We start from the raw sequence: 25734 nt of genomic DNA, 5'->3' as shown, positions 1-25734 counted from the left end.
ATACTTTTTCCATCTAGATCTATGAATTATTTCACGGGATATTGGTGACCAAAAATGTAAAAAACTAAAAACGCCATATTCCGCAGTGTCGATGTGGTCCACTCACAGGCCATGTATGTTTCACACACACACACGCACGCACACACACACACACACACACACACACACACACACACACACACACACACACACACACACACACACACACACACACACACACACACACACACACACACACTACTTGAAAATAATAAGTATAGTTCTGACAGCGTGCTATTACAAGGCTCCCAACAACAGGGGGCGCTGTGAGCTCAGGTCATGAGCTTCACTTCCGGGATAATGACTTGATGCGCTAGTGCATTCACAACAATCACATCCCAGGTAGGTGGAAAAACCTTTTTTCGGACATTTATGGAGACAGTTCCGCTCTCCAGTGTTCATTTACACACGTTTACATGTGGCGTGGCTGGTTTTACTATCGCGTTAAATCAGGACGTAGCTTTAGTTTTTCTTAAAAAGGCGCAACCGTCAAAATGCTGTAAACTCAGTTCAGACTGATGCTGTCACCGGACACTGAACACAACACTGAACACACACACACACACACACACACACACACACACACACACCAGCAGGTACTGGGTTAAAGCTGTCGACTGAATGAAAGCGACTATTTCACCATATGTTATACAACTTGTTAGCTTCAAGCTATCGAAAGCTTCATGTCAACATAGGCAATGCATGTGTACACAAGCAGACACTAATGTGTGTTGACATGCAGAGTAAAGCAATAGCAATGGAAGGTTCCATATTGTATACAGTGGCTGCTGTGACTGCTCAGTGGCTGTGTGTAGTATCTGTATTTAGGGTAATAAAGTCCTCTTATAAATATGACTATTTATCTCTTTGACTTCAGTAATAATCCTGAAACAAGAGTAATCAAATGGCAACAATTACATCCCCCTGTCTTCTACACTTTCACAGTAATCCAAACACTCATCATATGGGATTGTCAGATATGTTTATGCTTTATTGTGAAAACCTACTGCCACACTGTGTCCTGCCTCAGAGTTTACAAAGCCTCAACAGCTGCAGAAGTAACAGCAATCCTTTATTGGTCTCACTGTGGGGGAATTAGCTACGCGGCAGCAGTTAATGGGATGGTAAAAAAGAATTAAGAAAGGTAATAAAGCAATTAAAAAGTTGATATAAAGATATGAACATATGCAAAATAGAAACAGAAACAGAATATATAGGGTTAGGTATATACATTTCACAGACAGAAAAACAGTATTGCACAGTTTAATGAAGTTACTTCTGTGTGGGTGTTTAGTGCAGTAACCATCTTATGGCCCTTGTTAGTTGATACTTGGCTTTAATGCTGGATATTTTAAAATAAATTAACTTTAAGTAGTTCACAGTAAGTTCGCGGGTGTTGTTAGAGTCTCCTGGGGGTCTGGAGGTGTTCAGCCGGGAACTTCCCCTTTTGCACGTTAGCTCAAACATGCTTTGTCACAAATCCTTCTGTGTGTGTGTGTGTGTGTGTGGTCAGGCTGATGGGGCCGGACAGTTCCCCAGGTCCAGCTGTTCCCTGGCGGAAGGTGCTGTGGGAGCGCCAGCCTTTCCCTGATAACTATGTGGACCAGAGGTTCCTGGAGGAACTACGCAGGAACGAGGGCCTCCATCACTACCATTACTGGGCCGTGGTGAAAGAAGCAGGCTTTGTGGGACAGCAGCTGTCCTGTGTGGCCATTTTCATCACCCTTTGGCTCTACATGGAGAAGGTGAAGCTTTAAAAAAATCTATGCTCCTCACAGAGCACACCAGGCCATTACTGTATGTGATAATGTACATGAGTTTTTTTAATTAATCCTCTTCTTTGTTTTTCTCCTAAGGGTCTGTTGTCCCCTGAGACGCTGCTATCGACCATCCTCGTCTGTGGCCTGCTGGGCTATGGGCTGCACCAAGCCATGACATCTCGTGTTGAATCTGGCTGCGAGCCCCGCACACATCTGGCTGACTTGCAGAGTGCCACTATTTTTCTTTCCTTCACCTTTGGCTTCTCGCCAGTTCTAAAAACACTAACAGAGTCTGTGAGTACAGACACAGTGTATGCCATGTCTGCTGTGATGATGCTGGCCCACCTAGCTTTCTTCCCGTACGCCCAGCCGTCACCCCCAGGCAGCCTCTCTTTAAATGCGGCTCTGTTTGCCTCTGTGTGTTTAGCCTCGAGGTTACCCGGGGCCCTGCACACCTTCGCCATGCTCAGCTGTGCCCTGCTGGTATTTGCCCTGTGGCCCTGTCTGCTACAGAGGCTGAGAGAAAACGCCCCTTGCCACTTTACTGGGGTGTGTGTGGGAATTTGTATTGGAGGGGTAGGAGGCCTGGGCTCCCAGTGGCTTGGCGGGGCCGTGCTGTTGGCCCTGGCCCTCGGAAGTGTTACATTACTCTGTCCCTTACTACTGGTCAGATTGCAGAGGCACAAGGACAACATCCAAGGACCCTGGGATGAGGCTGAGATTCATGAGGACCTCAGCCGCTTTCTTCACTAAAGACAGAGCAGTGCTCCTGAACCATACTGACATTTAAGGTGTAGGAATTTTGTATATGTCAGTCCGAGTGTTATGTTGGTGGTATACATATAAACTGACTAAAACACAAACTCTTTTATCACTAATCCACCTCTGTTTGGACAGCCATGACAACTTTGTTCTCTTGGAGAGAATATGAAAATATTTTATCTTAAAGATGCTACCGTCTTCATGTAAGTGATGACCTTGACTTTGTATGGATATAATGCTATGTAGCTATATGACATTTGGAATGTTTTTAATAATCTGATTTTGGTTTATGGTTGTGTAGAATACTTTGTAATGCTGGGTATGAATGGATGTATGTGAAGTGTTGGATGTATGTCTGGTGTTTAAGTTGCTTTATTACAAACGAGGGCTCAGATTTCTATTGAAGACTATGTTTAAATTAAATATGAATTTTAGAATTTTAAGACTTCATTGTTGCTTTTTCATTAAAAGGTATAGTGTATTTTCTTTTCTAATGTGAGAGCTAATGTCAATGGTCTTATGTATGTACTGGGTGGGTTATCCATAAGGTCTAAAAATGTATAATCTGAATTTTAGGCCTTAACATTTTTTGAACGTATTACATGTCTGACAGATGTTTTGGGGACATGCGAAGATTGTAATGTCTCCATCTGTTGTAGTTTTTTCTCCACAATATAAATAGCACTCTGTAATAAAACTGCAAAAAAAAAAACAATGTGTAAGTGATAACTGAGTCAACATAAGTCCCCTGTGATGAGCTTGTGTTACACAAATGACTGCAGTACTGTTTTCTACAGATGCTGCTAAACTGAGTTATCAGTGTGTTCACAGCAGAGAGCAGGAATACAAGTCAAACTTATAGCAGCTGTGTGTAATGGACACTAGGTGTCAGACCTGCACCTCTCCTCCTGATAGAGAATGAGAAGGTGTGGTCTGCTGCTGGATTTCACTGTTCCTGCAGATTAATCTGGATTTAAACACTAAATCCAGATGAACTGTCTGTATCAGTGTCAACCTCCTCAGACAACCTCACTTTCACAGCCAAGGAGATTGAGACGGATGTAGTAGATGTAATGCATTACAAAGTGTGAGTCATATGCTTTTGGCCGGAGGCATTATGTTTCTGGGTTGTCCGTCCGTCTGTTCGTCCATCTCATTCTTGTGAATGCGATATCTAAACAATGCCTTGAGGGAATCTCCTCACATTTAGTACAAATATTCACTTAGACCCAAGGTCACAGTGGTGTCACAAAGTATGTTTAGGTTTCTTTCGAACATGATTATCTTAAGATCAACTTGAGGGAATATCTTCAGACTTGGTACAAACTTTCACTTGAACTCAAATATGAGCTGATTAGATTTTGGTGCCTGGAGGTCAAAGGTCAAGGTCACATAGAACTGCACATAGGGAATTTCATTATATCTGGTAGAATTCACTTGGAGTCACTGAATAATTGATTAGATTTCAGTGGTCAATGGTCATGGTGGCTTCAAAAAAACTTGTTTTTGGCCTCTTGAATGTGATATCTCAAGACTGCTTGAGGGATTTTCTTCAAGTTTTGATCAGTTGTCACTTGGACTCAAAGACACAGTCATCCTGTTTCAGTTGTCAAAGGTAAAGGTTACAGTGACTTTTATACAAATCTGGAAAAAAGTATGTAGAAATATACACACAGAAACTGCACTGGTTGGCGGAGGCATACAAATGCAGTACAATGATTCTAGTTTTCCCTTGTAGTTGGATATTTATTTCAGATTCATGTTGGAAATAATAAACAAATACTAGTAGTAAAGAATGAAACAGAGGTTCCTAAATGCAAAATACACGTTTATAGTTTATATTGATTTACAATTCAAGTTAATAAAACTTAATTTCAGTGTTAACATTACAGAAACTAGCACTCAGCAGAGTGTCTATCTCCACCATGGACCAACAGTCTGCGTACATTTAACCAAGCTGCACCAAGCTTTAAATGTGCATTCAAGAGGTCAATGAAGGCTCATGTGGCCCATAGTGACTTTGTAGAATATAGCATGACATAATGTGCATCAAGTGTATACAGATCAATTGCTCTGTCAAAAAGTATCCACTTGTTGAGCACTGGAGCTGTACACTCTGTCCCACAAGACTTGTCAGACTTAATAATATATTTAGCCAGACCCCTTCCCTCTAAGTCAACACATCTTCGTGTGTAAGCTCAGAATTGTACACAACATTTCCTCACTATGTAAAGACAGTGCACATGCTGTTCTTCAGGTATACATAGGAGTCAAGGGCTTCCCTCATCCTGAATGTAATGAGTGTAGCTTCATTCATGTGTTGTGTGTCGTCTTTAATGTAATATGAGCTTGTACATGCTATCATTAATTATTTTGAGAGAAGAGAGAGAAATCATTGCAAACTACTACAGGTCTGCTGCAACAAGAGACAGGATTCAGTGTCCTGAAGCAAACCTGGTTGCACAGGCAGTTTTGGTGAAATCGGCTGTGAGTGTCACAGATTAAACAATGAAATGTCTTTGCAGATGAATCAGGCAAAATGGCAAGGTGATAACAAATAGGAAACTATAATATCACTCAGTAGAGACCCAAGAGTCCCCTGATGAAACCACAATTAAATTCACAAGATACAGATTCTTGGGGGGATTTACACCAAATTACACACATTCATAAATATCAGTCCGCTACACATCACTGATTTATTAAACATAAATCAGGTATGAGAAACCTGTGAGGCCTGGACTCATCAGTTACTCACTGAATGGCCCCATGGCATCAAGTTCAAATGTTACATTGCATGTCTTGGACTGCCATCTAGTGGCCTAGAGAGGTTTCAAGTTTAAGTTTAAACTGAATGCAAGTGTGTCAATTTAAATTCAAATGAAAGGAAAAGGATAAATAATGTATGTACAAAATTATCCATGATTCAAGTCACGCCAACATTTCATTTGTTAGGTCTTTAATTACAGTTACAAGAACATGTAATCAAAAATGACAAACGTTCATACAGTTGAGATAAATCATTGAAACAATCTCTGTTAAGTTTTTGAATAATTCAAAGAGGTAGACGGGGCCTCGGTGGAGGTAATCAGTCCCTGGATTCTCAGAGCTGAATTCCTGCTTCTGTCTTTGCAGCAGTTTTTGGTGCACCAGGTTTGGCAACAGCAGTCTTTACTGGTGCAGGTTTCACTGTGGGGAATACAGTGTCGTTAGACAAGGCATTAAAGGGATAGTTCACCAAAAATTTAAATTCACTCATTATCCACTCAACACTATGCCGGTGGAGGGGTGGGTGAAGAGTCCACAAAACTGTTTTGGAGTTTCAGGGGTAAACAGTGTTGCAGATGTGGATATATGCCATATGTGATGGAGTTCTAGTGTGGAAATAACTTTTTTTTAAAACCCATTTGGGATGGCTAGGGGTTGTCCCCTGTAGAAAATGTCAAATCAATAATATTACTGTACAAACTATTACAGATTCTGCATTCATCATCATCTAAACTACATTTGAAACACAGGCCTGTGACATGATGTGTTACATGGGATGGGCAGTGTGTTAATAAACAGACAGGAAGGCAGTGAACAGTGTGAGGAAAAAAACACACAAGACTAAAGAGATCTACAACCAGTGTGCAATGGAAAAAAACTGAACCAAAAGTTGTAACACAGATTCACAGCTGATATCCTGATTAAAACACAAGTTGTGGTCTGTATTTGGTTTCAACAACCGTTAAAGTGAGAAAGGGATGAATATCAAGGCGAGAAATATTCCTATAAAAGTAAGATCATGCACCTTATAATGCTTACAGACAGTATGGGAGGGGGTTAAAGAAAAGAGGCATAAGGTTGGATTAAGAGAGTCAGGAAAGAAAAGAAGGAGAGCGTATGCGGGAAAGAACCTAAAGAACCGTTGGAGAGCACAAAGGAAATGAGGCAGAGAGAAAAAGGAGAGACAGGCCAAAAGCAGGGGAGGAACCAGTGAAAGAGGAGAAGTGAAGAAATGGACAAGAAAAAGAAGTCTGGGGGAGAAAAGGAAAAATAACTGTTATTGCATGAGGGAAACTGAGGGAGGCAATAAAACAAAATGCATACTAGGAGAAGGAGGGAGTAGGAGGGGGGAGGTGAAGGACAGAGAGACAGACGAAAACTTGACAGAGCACTCGGCCTGTTGTCTCTGGCTCCAGCAGAAAGCTGCACAGAGAGAAGTCCTGTCTACTGAGGCTGATGGGAAAGAGAATATGAGAAACACATTTTCCAGCAGACCCCCACCCAGCTCAAATAACAATTCCCTCTGCCTCTATGGTGTAAAACCTTTGATTGTGTGTGTATGAGAGTGTGTGAGCACATAAATGCCTGTGTGTGTGTGTGTTGGAGGTCATCTTAACGTAAGAGGTCAGATTTCAGGGCATAAATGTGTGGTTCCAGTGGGAGTGGGCACTGGAGGAACAGGTGGAGCTGAGTGGAGATGAGAGCCATAAGTGACAGCCATGGGAAGCACGCTTTAGTTCCCTGCATGCATCTGTGCATCACTGTGGTCTTTGCACCTGGAGGGCTGTATCCAGGAGGAGCGGTGCAGGTAGAGGTGGGAGATCTCTTCAATGGCAGAGAGCGCCTCCCTCAGGGCAGCCTGTGTTTTGCAAAGTACTCCCTCCCAGTGCTGCTGCTGCTGCTCTGGTGACTCATGCATCAGTACTGAGCTTTCCCCCAGAGCGCAGAGCTGGTCCAGGAGCTAATGAACTCCTTCACCTACGGAGAGGGATCATAAACAGCTGTGACAAGTCAAAACGTTGGGCTTTTGTAAAGTGATATTTTACTCTAAGTCGGGATTCTGACTGCAAATTCTTAAAAGGGTTTTGAAAATCCTATTTTTCACCCTTTGGTTTCTCTTTTTTTTACATCAGTGGAAAATCCTCAAATAAAGAATGGAATATAGATTCTTATGGTGAAGATGAATGCTAAACAGTGATAAAGATGGAGGAAGAGCAGGTTTGCTTTTCTAGTCTTATCAACCACTCAAAGTGCTTTAAGCCACATTCACCCATACATACATACATATATTATGCTGTGCATTTTCTATCACAAATCATTCACACACTGCTGGCACAGCCGTCAGAGTTCAGTATCTTGCCAAAGCACACTTCAGAATGCAGGCTAAAAGAGCCGGGGATCAAACCAATGACCATCTGGTCAGTGGACGACCCGCCATTCCCACCTAGATAACAGAAAAATTGGAGTTGGGGCGATTGCCTCCTACTCTGCTGAGGTTGTGCATATATTTTTAACCTGCGATGCATAGAGTAGTGAGAGATAACAATACTGGTAATTTCATGCTAATGCAGATGTGTGAAGTGTAGTATAAGTCCTCATCTATTCTGTACTATTGATGAAGTGTAAAGCCACTTTGATAGGAACATAGAGAGCAGAATAGAGGGAATACAAAAGAGGGAGGTAAGGAGGAGTGGGTAGAAGAAAGAAAAGGAGGAGTGGGTGACGGGGAACTGCTGATTAGAAACAGACTAGAACACACACACACACACACACACACACATATTGTAGTGACATCATGGGCCAAGAATGCTGCGCTGAAGAGCCAACGACAGAGCGAGATGGAAGGGGTGGGGGACGTGCTTTTTCACTTTGGCAGGGGAAAAGAAGGGGGAACATGGAGAGAGAGAGGGGGGGGGTGAAGGGTTGTGGCCAGACTTTAAGGTTAAAGTCCAAAAGAAAGGTGCAACGACACAACGATAAGGTGCAGACAGGTGCAGCTCCAAACAGCTGGGGTCAGGGTTGGATTTAATTAGGTTTAATTCGGGGTCAGAGGACTCGTGGTGACTCTCTCAGGGGAGACTCCTCCGCCCCGGAGCAGAGAAGCCTCACAGCTGTCCAACTCATCCTGAGAGTTACAGGCTTACTCCAGACATTTGTAGTCCTTGTACGCGTTCCTGCAATTCATGGCAGTATTGTCAGACGCCTCCAAAAAACTACACTTCCTCGCCAGGAATAAAACTCTTTCCACAGCAAAGAGTAATAAATACATAACCTCCTCACACACCTTCAATAAATTCACCAAGTTGTGGGGAAACCATGTGTTACTAATGCAAACATACAACACGCACTATAATCACCCTCAAGTTGTAACCCTAACATGAACAAGAATCATAGATATCAGTTGCCTTAATGTATCAATCAAGATCCATAAATTTCTTCCCTGTGAATTAACCCAAAGTTAAAGAATGTCAAAATGTCCTTTATCCACCCTTTGATCTGGAACAAAAATGTAAAAAAAATTCTAAACCGTCTCTACCCTGACCCATACCACATCCGTTCTGTTGTTGTGGTATAATTATTGCACACAAATGAACAAAAAAACAAATGGACAGGGGTAAAAACCTATGATGATCATATATGGCAGTCTGACCTTTTAGTAATCCTATTATTGGTTACTGGTTTCTCTAATTAACTAAGTGTCAGTGATGTAGCTTGAGGTTTATGAACAGTACATGCCACCAACAATGTTTTCAGTAATTTTCTGCTGCTCCTCTTTCTCACCATGTTCACGAAACACATCTTGCTGGGGGAAAGAGAGGAACACGGTCCCTCGTCGTACTAAAACAGTGTCTCCTGCAGAACACGCAGGCTCTGCCACAGGATGCATCATTTCATTTAATTGTCACTTAAGAGCTGTAATTTTTTCACAGTCATGCCAATTGCCTATTATGAGTTAGTGTGTGGTGTATTTAAAACAGGATATCAGAGCAAAAAAAAAGTACCAGCAACATATGCACGATTTCAGGATTAATGTTTTAATTTCGCAACACGACTAGTTCACACAGCACAGATCCAATTTGTAATGACAACATGAAAAACACAGCCTTGAATTCAGTGTGTTTTAGTAGCCTCCAACAGACAAATCCCACCTGCACTCCTACACACAGCTTCTGATGACTGTAAATATCCGAAAAACTACGACTGCACTCAGTAATTTTTACACAATCATACATATCAGTTTCCTATAGATGATGTTTTTTCATATAGATCCATGAATTTTCCCAGGGCATCAAATTGTCACAACCTTCTCTTCATTTGGATGTATTCAAGCGGTGCACTCCCCAAGGTCATTGGGCTTTTATCAAAATCCAGTGGGTCTGTTTGAAAATGAAAGCAGCTCCTTGGTGGTTTGGTCAGTCTCCAAAAAAATCTAGCATGTTACTTACAATGAGTATGGTATCATGGTTGATCCAAAATAATGTAAAGCTCATACCTGTTCCAAGGCTCAACACTCTCCTTTAATGAAAACAATCCTCATAGCAAAGTCTACATTAATTACATTGGTGGTAGTTACAGGTTAACAGGATCTGCATGAAATTATACTAATTTCATGATACCAACCCCCTGAATATGTCTGAAGCTTTTCATCAAGATTCACATGTAATTCTCTGAGAATGTATGAAAATATTCTCTCTCGTACTGTTTGATAAAGTGAAAAACAAAGTCACTTGGATCTTCACACCTAAATGGCCTTGACCCGTTCCACATCCTTCCACCAAGTTTCATGCTAATCTGTGCATAATGCTGCTATAACACAAAAACAAACACTGATGAAAACATATAATTGACAAAAATTACCAATTTTACGGACATGAAGATTCTAAGAAAGCACTTGCAACTTTTGAAAACACACACACACAAGATCACCTACAAAATAAAACCGTTTAAAGTATTTTCTCCTAAACTGTTGTGATTGAGATGCCCTCCATCTCTGCTACTAATCCCCTCATCTCCATCATCTACACTACTCCCCAGCTTCTTTTGTTCTTTCTATCTTTTATCTCACTTTCCTCCTCACACCATCTCTGCATGTGCTTTCGGCTGTGGAGGCGGCGCAGCAGAGTAAGAGACGAAATGAGGGATCTGGAGCAGGCTGTGGCCCATCTGTTAAACATTTTTCTTTAATCACTCCGTTGTTTCTTTCCTCCTTTTGTTGTTGCCTTCTCACATTCAGAACACATAGCAATTAACCTCAAAAATGTGAAACCTTTGTGTGTGTGTGTGTGAGAGAGAGAGAGAGAGAGAGAATGAGAGAGAAAAGAAGAGAGAAAACAGACGGAGAGCAACAGCAGAAAACTCTGCAGAAAGATCAAGAAAACGGCTCAACTCAGTTTGTGAGCTTACGGCCGGGCTAGGATGGGTGAGGCTAATAAGTCAGGGCGTGGTGGCCAACAGACAGGGAGCCAGGCCAAAGATGACAATACTGGAGTGCTGTTACACCAAGATCAGGACACCAACATTTGTGAGCACACATTAAAATTGTTCTCGATGCTGGTCAATGTGTTTTTTCTCTGGTGCCCTTTTGTCATCCTCTCACCATCTCACGGCCGATGTGAGGTTTTTTTTTCACTCATATTGAGGAATTTCTGCAGAGGCCTGACTGCTTTAGATTTGAAGAGTTTCCTGAGGTTTTTGATTACTGTCAGACAGGGACAAAAACCACTGCAATGTCTGCCACACACACACACACAGACGCACACACACACAAATACAGAAAGAGAAACAGAGAGTGAGCGTGCAGGGAAAGGGGCTGGGGGTGGGTGGGGGGGGGGGGCGCCATAGGACAGACTTTGACACATTCCTGGCCGATGGCTCTGATACTCTCTCTCTCCCTCTCTTTCTCCCGCTTTCTTTCTCCCCCCTCAACCCTTCCAGTCCTTCGTTCTCCCTCCTTCTTGTGGTGAGTCGAGCAATTCTTTCCAAACAAGAGCAGCCTCATCTCTGATCCAAACTCTCTGGCTTTGATTAGCTGCTTAATGAGCCTGCCGACGGTATGCTGTGGTCAACACACACACACACACACACACACATTGGCGAAGGAACACACACACACACATTGGTGAAGGCACACACACATTGGCGAAGGAACACACACACACACACACTGGTGAAGGAACACACACACACACATTGGTGAAGGTGCACACACACACACAACCGCACGCACGCACGCACACACAAAGCCAGTTTGTGCATCTGAATGCAGCATTGCACAGAATTATAAACAAAGCCCACATGCTCTGGTACAATCAGCCAGCCTCTGGGTCTGCTCCAGCACCTAGACACTCTCTCTCTCTTTCTGTCTTTCTCTCATGCTCTCTCTTTGTCTCTCTGTCTTACTCAATCTTCTTCACACATATAAACACAGCTAACTCAAACCCTGCCTTGCCTTCAATGGCCTGGCATATACTCTGAGACAAAAAAAACAAAAAAACACTACACCCACTGCAGTACCCACTGGATATCCTCTCAGTCCTGGTGGTGAAGTTGAATGGGAGAGGTCAAGGGAAGTGCAAAATCTCCTTCCTCTCCTCCTCCAAAGTGTCCACCCTTGTAAAATATCACTGCAAGCAGGTGACAAGAGCACAACTCCCTTTTCTGACTCATGCACGTACACACACACAAACCTTAACTCTGCGTAATGAGAAATGTGCTGGACATGAAGCCCCTCTCCACATCTTTGAGCTGTGAGTTGTCCAGAGGAAGCAGACACATCTTCTTCTACTCCTGGAAAAGACAGAATACAGAAAGATAAAGTTTGACAGAGGTATGTGGAGTAAAATTTAAAATCCCAGAGAAGTAACACAGGTGTTGATAGCAGAAAAACGGTTCACTTGGGGGCTTTAGCTGAAATAGTTGTGTCTGGTTGTAAAAAATGTTTCAGCCTGCGTCTACAGAGGAACAAGGGTTGTGGGACAGTGAGGCGAACAGGAGATGTGGAGCACAGAGCGAGCAGAGCATCTGAGATCAGATGATGCCTGCAGACTGCTTCATGCTAACAACCCACTAACCAGTGAAAGAAAGACAATGAAAGAGAGAGAGAGAGATACTGTAAGTCTATAGTCTGTCATCTCCACAGGGACTTATGAATGACAGAGAACAGTTGGAGGAGTGGAGTGGCCGGAGTGAGGAGAACCAGACAGTATGGAGGCAGGGTGCAGAGAAATGAACCAGGGCGGGAGGAAGGAGAGAAGGAGTACGAAAGAAAAAAAAAAGGAGGGAGAGAGTCCGGGCCCACATGTGAAAGTCATTACTCAGACTCAAGCTCTAACACAACATTTCTGCTAAAGTGAAGCCCTTCCCCCTCATCTCTCTTCCCTGGCCTGCTCCCTCTCTCTAACCTCTGAGAAGGGGGCTTCCAAACGGTTGGTTTTAGGAAAGGCCGTGGATGAGGTAAAGAGAAGGAAGAGATGAAAAAGAAAGGTGTTTTCCAAAAAAAGAAAACTAGAGTGTGCCCGCTGAAGGGGGCATCCTTAAAGCCCTGGATGCTGCCTGTGTTGTGCGCCTGCTTTAGAGCATGTGCACACATGTGGTACTAGATGCGAGCGTGGCGCTAGTAGTACATTTCCCTCTCCCAGTGCTCCCCTGAACCCTACGACTCTCGTCCTTCGTTCCTCTTCCCTTTTTTTTTCCTGAAGGGGCCCACTTCCTGTAACAGAGGATGAAAAAAATGACAGAACGCGATTGGCGCCCATAGAGAAACATCTGGGATCGCTTTAGACGGAGGGGGAGGAGACTGGAGAGAGTACAGGGTGCTCTGATGGGGTAGAAATAGAAAGTTGAGATGAGGAAGAGAGGAAGAGGAGGGATGGAGGTGGACAGAGGGAGGTAATATTTGCTCCAGCAGATGAGGAAGGGTTGAGGAACATGGAGAGCGGGAGAGAGTGTGCAGGAGAAGTGGGGAGAAACTGCAGACCACTCCAAAGTTGATTCCCAAGGGTCCCATCAACCCATATATGGCTGCTAAGTTCCTCCCTAAATCTCTCTCCTTCTCTCACTCCCCTTATTTCCTGATGCCTTCCCCAAGTGAACAGGCAGATCCCTAGCTGAATGAGTGAGTGTGCCACGTCAAGACTGGATACTACGCCGCGACACAGCCCTGCGGACGGTCGACTCGAGGCCCAAGAACGTCTCCAAAAGGAGGGACACCGGTTGGAGTGGATGTCTGATGCACGTGTGAGACCCCTCGCCCTGCGACCCAGTGCTGACACAGGATAAGAGAGAAGAGAATGACAGAGGGAACCTTTCGCTGGCTCCCTGCCGGCAGGACTGCTAGCAAACAACCAGAGGTGGAAAATGCGAGGAACGGTCCTGCTCCGTCATCCCAGTGTTCAGACTACCTGTTCAGGATCTTACTGGTGTACAGTAGTCTGCACATTGGTTAGACTGTGCAAGGAAGAGCTGCCGCAGCGAGACTCAGGTCAAGATTCAAACCTGCATGTGCATTCTACTCTGAGGCAATAAGGGTCTAATATAGGGTTTCTGTATTTTCGGATGTTTCTAACGCCATTAAATATGCAACAAGCTTTTGTCTCTTCGAACAGTTTTATCTCTAAATTAAGTCACACTTTGTGCCATTCATTGTGTAGCATTCGTCAGCCTTAATTAAATTATTGGACGGTGTTATATACATTCAAGGCAAATGTATATATACGCTTTAACTTGTAACAGATGGGAGGCTCTACACTTTCCCTCATGTTGAGTATTCCGAGTTTCTGCATGTGAAATTGTGTTGATAACTCTTGTGTTCACAGGCATCGCCGCATCGTGTGGTGTGTGTGTGTCATATTCCCACTGGTGTCAGGGTCGTCGTGAAGCATCATACATCAGAGCTGTGGTGTCTGAGGCTCTGACTCCTCTTCCTATAGACTAATGGATTTGAGATATGGAACAGCCCCACACACACACACACACACACACACACACACACACACACACACACACAGGGGTGTGTAGATTATATGCAAGAACTGTCTGTTTTTCTTCAAGCTGCCTGGTCGAGCCCTGGCAGTCGAGGGGGTAAATTAATGTATGTCTGTTCAGTGTGCTGTGGAGATTAAACTCCGATATGAGGTCAGTGCAGGGTACATGTTGTAGCAACCAGAAAGATGAATGTATGGTTTTTAAAGTTGATGAAAAATACTGGAGTGTATAGAAGCAAACCACACAAGGATGGAGAGAGGAGGTCGGAAGGGGAGTTGATGGGGGAGAGGGGCATTCGTGTGGAGGAGTTGAGAGGAGGGGGGGGTCAAGGGGGAGGTCTGCAGTGTAGAAACAGCCATGTGGGATTTCTCTGGGCAGATCTTGGAAGCTGGTGTTTGGACAAAGCTTCAGATTTTCCAGCCAGGAATGTGCACAGTCCCAGGGAGACTGCCAACCACAGAGAAGGGGGAGAGAAAAGAAGGGAGGAGGGGGCTAAGAAAGAGAGAGAAAGAAAGAAAGAAAAAGACAGAGGGAAAAAGAGAAGGAAGAAGGTAAAGAAAGAGAAAATAAAGGGGAGGAGGGCAGCAGTCGAAAGAAAAAAGAAATGTCTGTGGAGGTATAACATGGGCGGAGAGAGAGAGCGGGAACTGTGAAAGAGAAGAAGCAGGCGCTCAGTGTTTGACTGCGTGTGTGTGTGTGTTTGCACAAACACAGATGCATGTGGAAATGCAGCAGATGATCTCCTGTGATAGTACGGGTGACTGACAATGCACTCAGGCCTCACAAACATATACACTGCTGATAAATCTTCCAACACACCATAGAGGAGGGGGGAGGGGTTATATAACAATTAGTCCCAATGAACCAAAATTAAGATTTACACTTTCAGCCTTGTCGTGAAACATACCGAGCGCGTCTCGTCCCAACCGCAGACCGCCAAACTCTGTTTGCCCTGATGTGGTCACCAGATATTTACTCGCCTGTTTTTGCGTTATTTGTTGCAGATGTTGCCAAGTCTGTGTGAGTCAATTTGTAAACGCTTAGTAAGTGGATGACACGAGAGGAAACCTATAACACCATGAGTGTACAATCTGCATGCCTGGGGGCTGTGTCTGGGAACACTGTGTTCAAGCAATCCACTGTTTGTCTGAAAAAGTCCCCATGTGTCCGTCTGAGCGTGTGTATATTTTTTCTCTACTTTTTTGCATGCCAGTTTGTTTACATCAGAGTCTGCTTGTGTACTGCATGGTGTATATACAAGTCTGTCCACCGTGTGTGCGTTTGGTGCGTGCATGTGTGCGTCTTTTAGTTTGGCTTGGGACAGCTCCAGCTGTGTCAGAGTGAACCGCTCCAAATGCCTGAACTCCCAGAAGAGGAAAGAAGGGGGTGGGGGGGGGAGCAGATCTGGACGGATTGGGGAGGGGGATCGTCGGAGGGATGAATAGGGGAAATGGAGGGGCTTGGTTACAGGTCCAGGTGGCGGGAGAGAACATTGGCAGAAAACAGAGGAATGGGGTTAAGGATGCCGTCTCAAATATGCATTTACTTGTGTCATGTCACACAGCTTCCATGAAGACAGGGCCTAGCTGCTTATTTTTAGCCACAACATGGCCCCCGAGTCATTTACATACTACAGCTGCATGTCTACAGAGTTGTGATCCAGGTACAGGTGCTAGTGCTAGTATGGATCCATCACTCAGATGCTGTGATGCGCCCTCCTCCTCCTCCTCCACAGTGCCCCCCCGTCTAGCCATGACATCAGCTGTGATGGGATGAGACTGTTGTGGTGTGTCTGCCTGTCTACACTTGCTGTGCAGACCTTCTGCTCCTGTACAGCAGGCACAGACAGGCAGACACATGGCAGCCCGACTGACATCAGAACAGAGGGAAATGCAGACTTCCCCAAAACTGCAGAAGCTATCAACTGATTCTTCATTCTTCTCTGACCACTTCATAATCACAATGCTGAAATATATCATAATAAACTTGTGACCACTCACATATACTGCTGTGTTTTGATTTTGCTATATTCTAGGAGTTGAAATTTAAACTCATCTTGGTGTCATCCATTGGTTTTAAAGCATGATAAAAATAAAGGAAACTAGAATGACACTCAATAGAGCGTATTCCTCCACCAAGACCCAACAGTTTTCTTTAATTTAATCAGGCTACAATAACACACACTTAGAGATATTAACCACCTAAATAGTGTTTAAACAGTAGAAATTAAAGGGATCTGCATCCAAATTTGATGGCATCTTACCTAAAATATACAGCATCCCTCCATTAAATCCGTTCAGTTGTTGTAAGCTTTGCTTTCAAACAAACAAACAAACCAAACAACAAACAAATGGGCGAGTTGAAAACATACCTCCTTGGTGGACGTAATTTATCTGAAGTGTAGTACTGACCTTTTCATCCCTGAACCATGACGGGCTCTCTGCAGTGAGAATAAACCAATACTCCTTGGCTCCACATTTCATTAGGCTGATGCAGCATCCAGCAGTCAGCCAAGGGTGAGGAGCTGAGATAACATGGATGACAGCATCATTACACTGGCATTAATAAGACAGGTTTATGGAAAATTAAATAACAAGTATAACCCCAATCAAAGTGTGCAAAGCACACTATGACGGACCTTGCAAATGAAAATAAGAGTAAACATCAGAAATGGTTGATACTGGAGGTCAATAAGGAGATTTTTAAAGTTGAGATATTTGTGAATTAAATGACAGATTAAACATGCATGGGCCAATTACCACAACTGATTACCAGTGGGCTTCATTAAACATAAAGAAGAAGAATAGATATGTAAATGTGAAAGTAAAAGTGAACAAACACATTTGGAGACATGGCACTTAGTAGAACGCAGACCTCGATGAAGGCAGTAACAACAGTCTGCTTATGAAACCACATTTAAATTCATTAGATTGGGATTTTTATTTGGATCTGCATCAAATTTCACATTCTCGTAGATAGCAGTCTCGTAAACAGGTCTGATATTTTCATCACGATCCATGAATTATTCTCGGAGAAATGAATGAAAACGTTGAAAAATGCATAATGATCTGCCCATTGATCCGAATCCAACCTAAAATGTTAATGGTTCTAAATCTGGTCATGCCTCATCTCTCCACAAAAGTTTACAGAAATTTGTTGAGTAGTTTTTGTGGAATCCTGCAAACAAACAAACAAGTGCCGATGAAAACATAACCTCCTTGGTGCAGGTAATAACAACAAGATGGAGGAGACTAGAAGAAAGGTGTGTGAATGAATGAGAGAATTCTGCGGACAATAAAAATGCTAATAACTACACATATTGATGGAGCAGGGGAACTGAGGGAGGTAAAGGTTACACGGCTGAGACATAACAGAAGACAAGTTTAAAACATTAGAAAAGTATCATTAGTAGAAGATGAGAGACATGAGCTTTGTTCCTGCCCTTGCCCACACATATGTCCAGCAGAGGCAGAAGTGAGTGAGTAGGTTTACAGAGATTAGTCGCCTACTAGACTTGAAGGAGGGGCCACACCACGGAGAAACAACAGGAGATGTAGGAGTAAAATTAAGATGCAGTTTGTTGTTCGTCCTGGGATTGATCTTGTGTATTCTCTTTCTGGAGCTGTAATTATGTTCCACAGTACCTCTACATCAATCACATCAGACTGAGACAATAAGAAAAAAACTAATTGCTTTTGATTGACTACATTCCTGTAAAAAGCCAAAATCAACTCTCTAATAGTGAATAATGTATAACACATGGGGCAGTGACGTCACTGAATATGAAAAACAAATTCAAGATGGATGGGAAAGGTTTAATTCAGACTCACATTTTGCACTTCAAAGAACCACTGGAAGCAAACTATCAGTTTTGAGTAAAGCCTAAGGGATATTGGATTTTTGGAGCAGATAGTGGAAATTATTTTATGGAATAAAGAAAATTCACATATCGATGGTATCTTTAAATATACTTTCTTTTCCATTAACAGTGACGGAGATAGCTTTTACTGTTTTTGTTCACCTAGACAGAAGACTTCGAATGGAAATTACTAGTTTTGTGCAAAGCACATTTTCTCTCTTTGAGATGAATCTATTTATGTATTTACATCATTTCTAAATTACTCCATTATGTTCTGTAAGAAAAAAGGTTTCATATCGTGCATATCAATCATTATTATAGGCTCTATTTTTGGATAATTTAATGCAACATTAGATCATTTGAATGTGGGTGTGCGTGGATCAAGTATTGTAAATGTTTTGTGCACCAATCTATGTGGATTACTATCTTGATAAGGCACCTTTACAAGACCAGTGAAAATATTGACCTCCAACCAGGTTTTATTGCCAAAAGCACAGTTGCTTTGTACTGACAGCATATTAATATGACAACTATGAACACGACTATTGGCACTCAGACCAGAGCATTTGTTATTAACACAATGTTGGCGCTGAACACTAAAAATTCACTCATGTAGCGCTTGGTGCCTCTTTGCACCAAGTGTGGTCCCACTTGTCCCCGGATGCATCCTCTGGGGATCATGAATGTGATGTTTTTACTCAATTTATTGGCAAATCCTGATAAAGTTGTTGAGAAACCTTTATTCTGTCAGTGTTGGCCTGTGGTGACGCTCTGAAGCTTCAGACTTATTACTTGTCACACAGTTCCACAACATATATGTCTAAATCTCTTATCTATCTATGTATCTATCTATAGATTGATAGATAGAGAGGTAATAGTGTTATCCTTAATATTGTTATACCTTGTTGATACACTGGTATAAAGTAGTGCTTATTTCTCGACTTCCAAGTCAATACATTTCAGTCTTTAGCCTTGATATTGGTTTTTTTCACTATAGCTTCAAAGGCCAAATGTCATGTTGTCCAAAGGTAATGTAGAAAACAACAAAAAAGAAAAGTTACATCTGCAGCAAATAAAAAAAGCAGATAGTCTCTGTCTCTATATCCTTTTCCCCATCAATTTCCCTCTAACTGCTCAGAGTCGACAGCCAACGAGTGAGTGAGCGACTGAAGCATTATCTTGGTCTTGAGTGCAGGGTCATCAGAACTATTTAAATCATCGGTGGTCATACATACACATGTGCCAATTCTATCAACAAAAAAACAGGACAATCAAAGACACTGATGAAAGACAGATACACTGCATTTTCTGATGTGTCCTTGGGAGCTCTTGCCAGAGTTTGTTCCATTACAACTGTACCATACAAGCAGGAAATGAGTGTGTCTGTACAACAGCAGTGAGCATGTGGTGGAAAGTGGGCCAAATCCCCTATTTAGTATAGTAATAGATGTAACAACACCAGGCCCCATATCTAATGTTTGAGCTCTTTGCTGCACAAGAGCAGTTCTTTCAGCGGGCTGCCATAGCTAATGCATTAGCCCTGTAAGAGAAGCATGAAGGAGCTAGCACCTGGTGCTGCTTTATGGTGCTTCAACCAGTCTGGTTTCCCCTCGCTCTTTCTCTGTCTCTCTTGCTTACTCTCTCTCTCTCTCACTCTCTCTCTCATAAACTATTACATACAGTGAAGACGAAAACAACAGGTCCCACACAGAGATGGCGTCAGTCTTACACTGAGTTGCACGAGACAGTTTTTTGCTTGCAGATGAATTGCCTGATCACATCTCATACCTGCATGTGACTCTACGTCAGCTGGTTGGTCTCCTCCAGGCAGGTCCATGACAGGAGGGTATATCACTGCCAACACACGCTCACATGCAGAGGAGTACAAATAAGCATACAGGTCATAAACATGTCATGTGGAACAATTACAAACACAGAGTGTGTTACCATGTGGGGGGTGAGAGTTGCCCTCATTAGATCTGTGACTGTGCATCTCTGCCTTTGTCCTTTGCAGATTTCATTAAAGCCTGAGAACTTCTTTCTGTGACATTGGAGAACTCAGAGTGCTCTGGACAAACAAGCCACACAGCAGAGACAGGAAGATGCGTACAGTGCATAAAAATGTTGGCTACTTTTAAAACGTTTTTGGGTGTTGTGCCATAACAGCCTTGTGTGATTTGATTGAATGTTCTGAACACAGTGAAATGTTATACTGCCACCTGGTGACAGCTTTACAAAATAAACACTAGAAACGAGTGTTGAACCCACCGGTGTTGGCGTCAGGCAGCAGGAGGATTACAGGTCTGCACTCCTGTGGAAGAAGTGTCTGTTGGAAAAGACAGACTGAAATCTGCAAAGGTCACATGCACACACTTGTATCTGATATGAATTCATAATGTAGTCTTGGCCTGAACCTTAGCTTCACATCCACCATTTTAACTTACATTTATATATTTACACATACTCTACATAATGTAGATGCAGAGATACAACCATTAATGTAAAAGAATATGTATAATAAATATATAGACAGCTCAATAACTCAGGTAACTAGACAAGTACAAATAATTATACTTAAATATCAAAATTAATGAAAAAGAATACAGTTTGGTGTTGAAATGGGCTTCTTATATATTTCTACATTTGTATGTTATTTGTGTAGTTGGGGGTTAACTTTGTCTTTAGTCGGACAGGTTATAGTAGCAAATGAGAGGCTGTCATTCAAAGTGTATCATGGTGTTAAATTTTTCACCTATTGTGAGAGCACTGCTTGACTATACATTCTATACTAGTACTAAGATATCAGTGATGATCAAAAAGTCTTGTTGTGTCACCAATCATCAAACCCACAAGCAAAAAATCTTTCCGAGGGGGCCCAGCTGTCCCTGCATTACTATGGTACACACAGCAGAGGTTAAACTGCTACATGTAGACATTTTGTAAGAAATAATAGTACAAATACATAAATTCATAAAGAAAATATAGATAAATGAATAAACAATTGTGGAAATAAATAAATGTAGAATTACATGAACAGCCCTTTCCTTCACCAAACTGTATACATTTTTAAATCTATTTATGAAATGACTTATTTATTTCTGCATTTATTCATACTTTTTGTTTTGGCAATTATGAAACTACCCATTGATCTGAACTGCTTCATTCTTGAGCAATGAGGGAAATAGTAAGCACCCTATACTGTACTGAGAACTACCAGTAACTACTAAGAGAAACTATAGGTGTATAAATACATAACAAAAACAACAGTAATGGGAATTAATTTTGTTGTAGAAGCACCACAATAAGATGTCAAGATAAAACATTCTTTACTTGTAATTGCATGTTGATGTTATACATCATATTACTTTACAGTGGGCAAGGTCAAAGTACTTATTCCAATATTTCATCACCTTCACCATATTAACACATACAAACTTTACTCTACTTTAAGGTCTTTTAAAAGCTCTAAAATGTCTATATGTGGCCTGTGGTCGCTCCTGTTCGAGCTCAGGGCGCTCTGCAAATTCTTGGCTGCTTGGTTCAGGGACTGAGGGATGTGGGCACTGTCTGATGTCTTGTTTCCTCCACGAGAGCACAGAAGGACTTCGTTGACCTCGCCTTCAATCTTTCGAGAGAGAATGCTGGGGAACACGGTGCTGATACGCTGCAGCACACTTTTCCTCAAGGCCGAGTCACGACACACAAGATTCAACATGAATATGCCTGGTCGAGTGGCCGGGAGAGATAAAAAGGGAGAAACTTTTAAATATAGATAAAACATACAAATATGATCAAGTATTTCAAGTTTCAAGTTGTTTATCAGAATTAATTATTATTAATTATAGACTAAAAAGATTATGGTATCATCCCTGTCCCTTTGTTTGTGAGCAAGATTAGAAAAAACTCCCTGACAGATCACCGCGAAACTTGGTGGAAGGATGCCGTATGGGTTAGTGAAGAACCCATAACGTTTGGTGCAGATTTGGATCAGGGAAATAAATTATGGATCTGGATGAAATCAGGCACATTATGGGACTTGCTGATAAAACGTCTTCCAACACAGTATTTGTCAATTATTTTATAGAAAACTTGCCAGATAAATATTTTGTATTAATAAGTAATGGTACTGTACCTCTGGGCGTTAGCAGGCTGCTGACTTTCTGCAGAATCGAGGTTTCCACAAAGGCAGCAGGAGGACAGCTCATACCCACAGTGCTATCTTTATTGTCTACGTCAAACATGATGACATCAAACAAACATCCACCTGTACAGAAAAAAAGACAAAGTCCCTTCTTAGTAAAATTAATATATTTACTGGTGTAGCTTCACTTTTCACTGCCCTCTTTCCTCCTCCCTCCTTCACTAACCTTCCTTCTCAAGGGCACAGATGCGTTCAAGGCCGTCCCCGAGCTTGACTGTCAAACGATCATCAGGTCTGAATCCGAACCATTCCTTCGCCACGTCCAGCACAACTGCATCTAATTCCACAACCTCAACAGTGACATTGGGCACAAAGTCCCGCAGAAACTGAGGCAGACCTCCTCCCCCAAGACCCACCAGGAGCACCGACACTGGGATGTCTGCGAAGGGAGAGAAATGTCAAAGTGAAGCTCAGAGGATGGAAACCTGTGGCTGTTTAAACTGAACTGACCTTTGCTCTCTGGCTCGCCCACCCCGAGCACGGTGAGGCCGGCCACCATAACCTCATGGTGAGCGCAGCAGAGGAAGCCACTGTCCACTGACAGTGAGGATGAAGACGCTGTTGGAGGAACTGCTGGTTTGGTTTTCTTTTTGTTCCTCTTCTTGTGACTTGAGGCTGAAGGGACACAAATACACATGTACTCAAACTGTTTACATCCTAAATAAATATATTTAAATATTGAGCTGTAGGATCTGAGACCCATTCGATTATCCTGGGTCCTGGGTCTGTTAAAAATGATGTGTAATTACTGATTGGACTCAAGAAGACCTGGCTGGAGAGTGTAAATGATGGCTAATTAGCAACAGCAGCAGCCAAGGAAACATGTGTAATCATAAAAGAGGCGAATATTCCAAGCCACCTTTATTTTACTGGAACCAAACTATAAAGATTATCGTTAACAAGTTTTGTCCTCTCTCACTGTGAAAATAAATGGACTTTTAATCTGAAATCAGGAGTGGCTTAGGTTAGCAATGCTGTTATTTCAATTACCGGGAGAAGAATAACAGAAAACGTGGATGTATTTTACGAACTGTCCTAGAGAATGGATTATCTGCACCACAGCCAAGCACAGGGGAGAGGGCTGCTAAAGTTATGCTTGGTATGACACAAAGTTTGGTTAATGACACCTTTTGAATTTGTCAACTTGTTAAAGTAATCAGACTTGAAATCTGTGTCTCCCGGCCGGGCTGAGGTCCAGCATTTCTGGACCATCCACCTGTCAAATGTTAGACTGATCCAGGTCGGGTTATTTCTGAGTCTGTTCAGGTTCAGGAGTACATTTTTGGACATGGGAAGAAGTCTAATTGTGAGTAATGCTTTATAAGTTAATTAATTGTAAATTATAGAAAACTATGTGATGATTAACTGAAAGACAAGAGGAAGGAAAAAACTGACTGGTCTTTGAGGAAACAAGTCGGCTTTCTGATTGGACGAGGGCGGCATTAGACAGAAAGACAAGTCTGCGATACAGTTCTCCGTCTTCTCCTTTGACGTTCTCCACACAATACTCTCCACTCAGCTCGCTCACTCCCCTGCTGACCTCCTCTCGCCAGCCCAGATCTCCTCCCACTGACAGAAATGGCACCTGAGTGGGGACAGAAAATCTATAATTACTACACACTTATTTCAGGTAAAATATCTTACTACATTTAAGGGTGTTTCTAAAAGGGATTGTTTACCTGCTGGTTGGCTGGCATACCCGGAGGAGCCAGGTCCATCACCATTGGTGAGAGTTCTGATTGGACAGCTTGCATGTCTGTATATTCCTGATTCCTGTGCATTGCCACGATAACTAGGCGTCGAAAGTTAGCACTGGCTGCCAGCTGCTTTTGCCCCTCGCTTGAGCTGTAGAGCCAAGCTGTCTCGCTGCCTTGAGGCACTGACAAGATAAGCAGAGGAAAGACAGAATCACACAAGAACAGGATACAACTATAGGAAGGTTGAAACATGATGAAATAACTGAATAACTCACCAATAAATATAGCAAAGTGGTTTGATCTATGCAGCTTGGCTCCTGGGGAACAATCTTGCACTGTGAGCGTGTATCTGGGATGACCAGTTTTGGTGTGGCAGAGAGTGAGTGACAGGTTGGAGCTGGCGTCTGTGCCTGTGCGGAGCTTTTTTCTTAACACAGAGTAAGCCTGATGCTCCCTCACTGCTGACAACAACTCTGAAACCTGCGTGAGACGTGTTGGGGCTCCATCTTCCCCGAGACACATTTCGAGAATAGGCGTCGGCATTGGCTGACGAAACTTGGTGCAGACCAGAACAAAGACGGGCAGAGAAAACGAGTCCTCTTCTTTTCCACTTTCCCCCTGCAGGCAGTGGAGCCTCACAGCCCACCCCAGCTGTACAAAGTGCTCCACGGCCAACTTGATCACACTCTCCTGAGCTAATGTCACACAGACATACCGGCCTCCGACTCTTAGCACACGGCCCACCTGCAGATAAGAGCAAACTTCTGTAAGGAGAATGAAAAGCTGTATGCTGATGATATAATGTCTGTGCAGATCAAAGCTAATTGCTTTTATTACCTCTGTGAGCATGTTTCTGGCCAGAGCTCCTTCCTCCTCGGAGGCCATTGCATCCAGCGTCCCTTTGTCCAGAGCAGCTTGGTAGCAGGCGTCCTCATATGGGGTTTGTGTAGCATCCACCTGCTGGAAGGTCAGTCCTGGCCGGCGCTCAGCATTTCTCTGGTTCATATGAGTCACTACTGTCTCGCTGATGTCAATATTAGTCAGATGTTTGTAGCCGACATCATAAAGCTGTTCACTCAGCTCAGAGTTACCACAACCGACCACCAACACCTGAAGGACAGAAATACATATATTCAACTGTTGTCACTGGCAGTATTTTCCTTTTACGTATTATGTACCTAGACATATCTTGTACCTTTACATCCTGTACGTGTACACATCCTGTAGCTGTATATATTGTGTACCTTCACACATCCAGTACCTGTATATATTATGTACCTGTATATATTGTGTACCTGTATATATTGTGCACCTGTACGTCACTGTACAAAGGCGTTATGTTTACCTGATCTTGTACTTTGATGTATTTGTGCAGGACTCCACACAGTGTGTTGTAGTCTCCATACCACTCGAACGCCTTGTCTCCTCTCTTCTTGAAGAATCTCTCCCAGTACTCAGCAGAGCTGAACTCCTCAGCGGTGCGAGGTAAAAGACTCATTCTCCTCTCACACGTTTCTTCACCGTGTCCCTTCCTGTGTTTGGTTATTTTCTCCACATGGCGCTTCGCACTGACTTTTCACTCCGGACAACGTTGTTGGATGAACCACTCTCTGATTGGTGGGGGGTTGTAGGCGGAGCTACGCGCTACCCGGTGATTCGCTGAGG

At 42.9% G+C, this 25734-nt stretch overlaps 2 protein-coding genes and 1 long non-coding RNA gene across 5 annotated transcripts; 1 reads left to right on the top strand and 2 right to left on the bottom strand.

Moving 5' to 3' along the window:
- The first annotated feature begins 291 nt into the window (after positions 1 to 291).
- pigc (phosphatidylinositol glycan anchor biosynthesis, class C) lies at positions 292 to 3040 on the top strand. Its single transcript, XM_020080524.2, has 3 exons — positions 292 to 381; positions 1553 to 1784; positions 1896 to 3040. Exons 2-3 carry the CDS (start codon positions 1557 to 1559, stop codon positions 2550 to 2552), a joined length of 885 nt encoding a protein of 294 aa, XP_019936083.1. The 5' UTR covers positions 292 to 381; positions 1553 to 1556; the 3' UTR covers positions 2553 to 3040.
- A 2463-nt stretch (positions 3041 to 5503) lies between these two features.
- LOC138407235 (uncharacterized) lies at positions 5504 to 20239 on the bottom strand. 3 transcript variants are annotated; one of them, XR_011240656.1, is made up of 5 exons: positions 19960 to 20239; positions 16724 to 16836; positions 12017 to 12116; positions 7106 to 7307; positions 5504 to 5750 (listed from the first exon to the last, which is right to left on the bottom strand). It is a non-coding gene; the product is annotated as an uncharacterized lncRNA (long non-coding RNA). The 3 variants fall into 3 exon arrangements; XR_011240654.1 differs by lacking the exon at positions 19960 to 20239 and having other exon boundaries at positions 16724 to 16861; XR_011240655.1 differs by lacking the exons at positions 16724 to 16836; positions 19960 to 20239 and adding an exon at positions 12731 to 12840.
- A 1241-nt stretch (positions 20240 to 21480) lies between these two features.
- On the bottom strand, positions 21481 to 25681 carry mettl13 (methyltransferase 13, eEF1A lysine and N-terminal methyltransferase). Its single transcript, XM_020081171.2, has 9 exons — positions 25415 to 25681; positions 24907 to 25179; positions 24345 to 24813; positions 24052 to 24251; positions 23768 to 23957; positions 22823 to 22987; positions 22539 to 22751; positions 22304 to 22435; positions 21481 to 21894 (listed from the first exon to the last, which is right to left on the bottom strand). The coding sequence occupies exons 1-9, from the start codon at positions 25565 to 25567 to the stop codon at positions 21608 to 21610; spliced, it is 2082 nt and encodes a 693-aa protein (XP_019936730.2). The 5' UTR covers positions 25568 to 25681; the 3' UTR covers positions 21481 to 21607.
- Positions 25682 to 25734: the final 53 nt, after the last annotated feature.

Source organism: Paralichthys olivaceus, chromosome 3 (assembly GCF_024713975.1).
Source record: "Paralichthys olivaceus isolate ysfri-2021 chromosome 3, ASM2471397v2, whole genome shotgun sequence".
Taxonomy (NCBI): Eukaryota; Metazoa; Chordata; class Actinopteri; order Pleuronectiformes; family Paralichthyidae; genus Paralichthys; species Paralichthys olivaceus.
This window is presented reverse-complemented; position numbering and strand designations above follow the sequence as displayed.